The sequence below is a fragment of the Galeopterus variegatus genome, unplaced genomic scaffold (assembly GCF_000696425.1).
Source record: "Galeopterus variegatus unplaced genomic scaffold, G_variegatus-3.0.2 Scaffold300, whole genome shotgun sequence".
NCBI classification, from domain to species: Eukaryota; Metazoa; Chordata; class Mammalia; order Dermoptera; family Cynocephalidae; genus Galeopterus; species Galeopterus variegatus.
The window spans coordinates 633256-635062 of NW_007726411.1; the positions used below are offsets into that span (position 1 = coordinate 633256).

General features: G+C 51.7%; 1 protein-coding gene across 1 annotated transcript in view; it reads right to left on the reverse strand.

The window, feature by feature from the left end:
- Positions 1-1807, reverse strand: part of SCN10A (sodium channel, voltage-gated, type X, alpha subunit) — a 100556-nt gene that overhangs the window by 27915 nt on the left and 70834 nt on the right. Inside the window, exon 15 of the mRNA XM_008567173.1 lies at positions 1150-1593. Coding sequence (XP_008565395.1) covers positions 1150-1593 — 444 coding nt within the window. The remainder of the gene's footprint in view (positions 1-1149; positions 1594-1807) is intronic.

Consider the following 1807-nt stretch of genomic DNA (forward strand, 5'->3'; position numbering starts at 1 on the left):
CGGCGGGAGCGCCGCTGCGCTCCCAAGCAGCGCACTCTCCAGTGCGCCACCGGGCCGGCCCTCATTTGGTTATTTTGATGGCTAAATATGTTAATACTTGTAAAATAGTCTGCATGATGTGCTTGGTTCAGTAGATGTTAGCTATGACCATTATTACTTATCCAGAGGTCAGACTGGTAGTGAATTTGGACATCTGGAGCCCCCAAAGAACCCCAAAGTAACTGAAAATGCTTTTGAGTGACAGACAGACGTCACAAGTTCATGTCCTTTACTCTGGGGATGGTGGATACCCTGCCCTGGGCTGTCACTCAGGTGAAGGCATGTAAAATATGGCAGCTGATAACAGCAGCTGCTGGAACACAGAGAAGTGACAGTTGCAGGAGAAGAAGGCTATGGAAGCTACAGACTCAAAGCACAGCTGTATGAGGCCACTTAGTGGCCTGGCTGGCAGCCCTGTATGTCCCTGAGGCCCCACAAGGATCTCCTACTTCCCATATTGTGCAGAAGTGCATGCCCTGAGTCACTGAGAAGAGGTTAACAAGGGTTGATATACCAGCTTAAGGTAGTAAGGAACAGTGCAAAGTATTTAAAATTATGTATTATCAAAAGGCTTAAGTGTACTTTAAATTCTTTGGTGCCAAAAGGAACAAGTATCATTTCCCTGTGACATCACTTGTTGGGAAAAGCTGGCTAAATGAGTTATGTATAATAATCAGTACTTCTTAGAATGCTGGTGAAGTTTAGATGAGCCTTGCTCTTAGACAGCATCCTGTTCTTAGAGGAATCTCATTAGCATCTCATGCACAGAGCTTGCGCTGGGCGGAGCAAAAGGGGCAGCCATGTGAAAGACAATCTCTGAGTACCTCAGGGTGGCCTGGGGCTCAACTGCTGCCCCTGCTCCCTGTTTACCTGCCTGGGAGAATTCTGACCCTATCGTCCAGGCCCTGCTCAAATGCTACCTCCTCTGGAAAGCTTGGCATGGTTTGAGCTTTTTTACATCAAGGTCTCCTATGCTTTGTTTGCCAGGGGTCTTTCAAGGCTGTGCCAGCCTGGATGCTGGAAAACCTCATTATCATAATTTCCCTTCTGCCTTGGGTTACTCTAGCCCTGAGGCCCATGCCTACTTCCTGTGGTTGTCCCAACTCTTACCCCTTTGGGGATCACCTCCTGCAGGGAGCTCTGAGCATCCTCCTCACCATCATCCTCCAAGTCATCTAGATCAGACTCGCCCTCAGCAATGGGCACAGAGACCCACAAGTTAGGATTGGTGATGAAGTCACTTTGTTCATCCCTGGAGCCTCTGGGAGCCGGGATACCCCTAGGACTCCCCAGAGCAGCGTCAGCAGCAATGTGGTTCTTGGCTTTGGAGCTGGAGAGTGGGAGTTTCACCACCAGCTGGGGCTCTGCCTTGGGTCCGGGGAGTGGGCAGGGCCTGCTGAAGAAGCTGCAAAGGGCCTGCTTGGTGCGACGTCCAAACACCTGGATCCGTGCCAGGGCCACCTGCAGGTTGTTCACCTCCCCATCGTCCTCTGGGGCTGTGAGGTTGTCGGCACTGAAGGAGTTCAGCAACAGTGCGATGAACAGGTTGAGCACCTGAAGGGAGGGAATGGAAGGAAAGGCAGACCAATCAGTGAGTTGAGTCCTACCTTGGCCCATCAGATGGGCAGCTGGAAGGCAGGACAGCCAGAACCTGGGCCTCTCCCTGCCCACCCGGGATGCTCTTCCTCTTGGGGGAAATGGGCATTCTGAGAGCAGCTGATGGGATGTCCCAGAGTGACCTGCCTCACGTGGACAAGGCTTAGAAGCA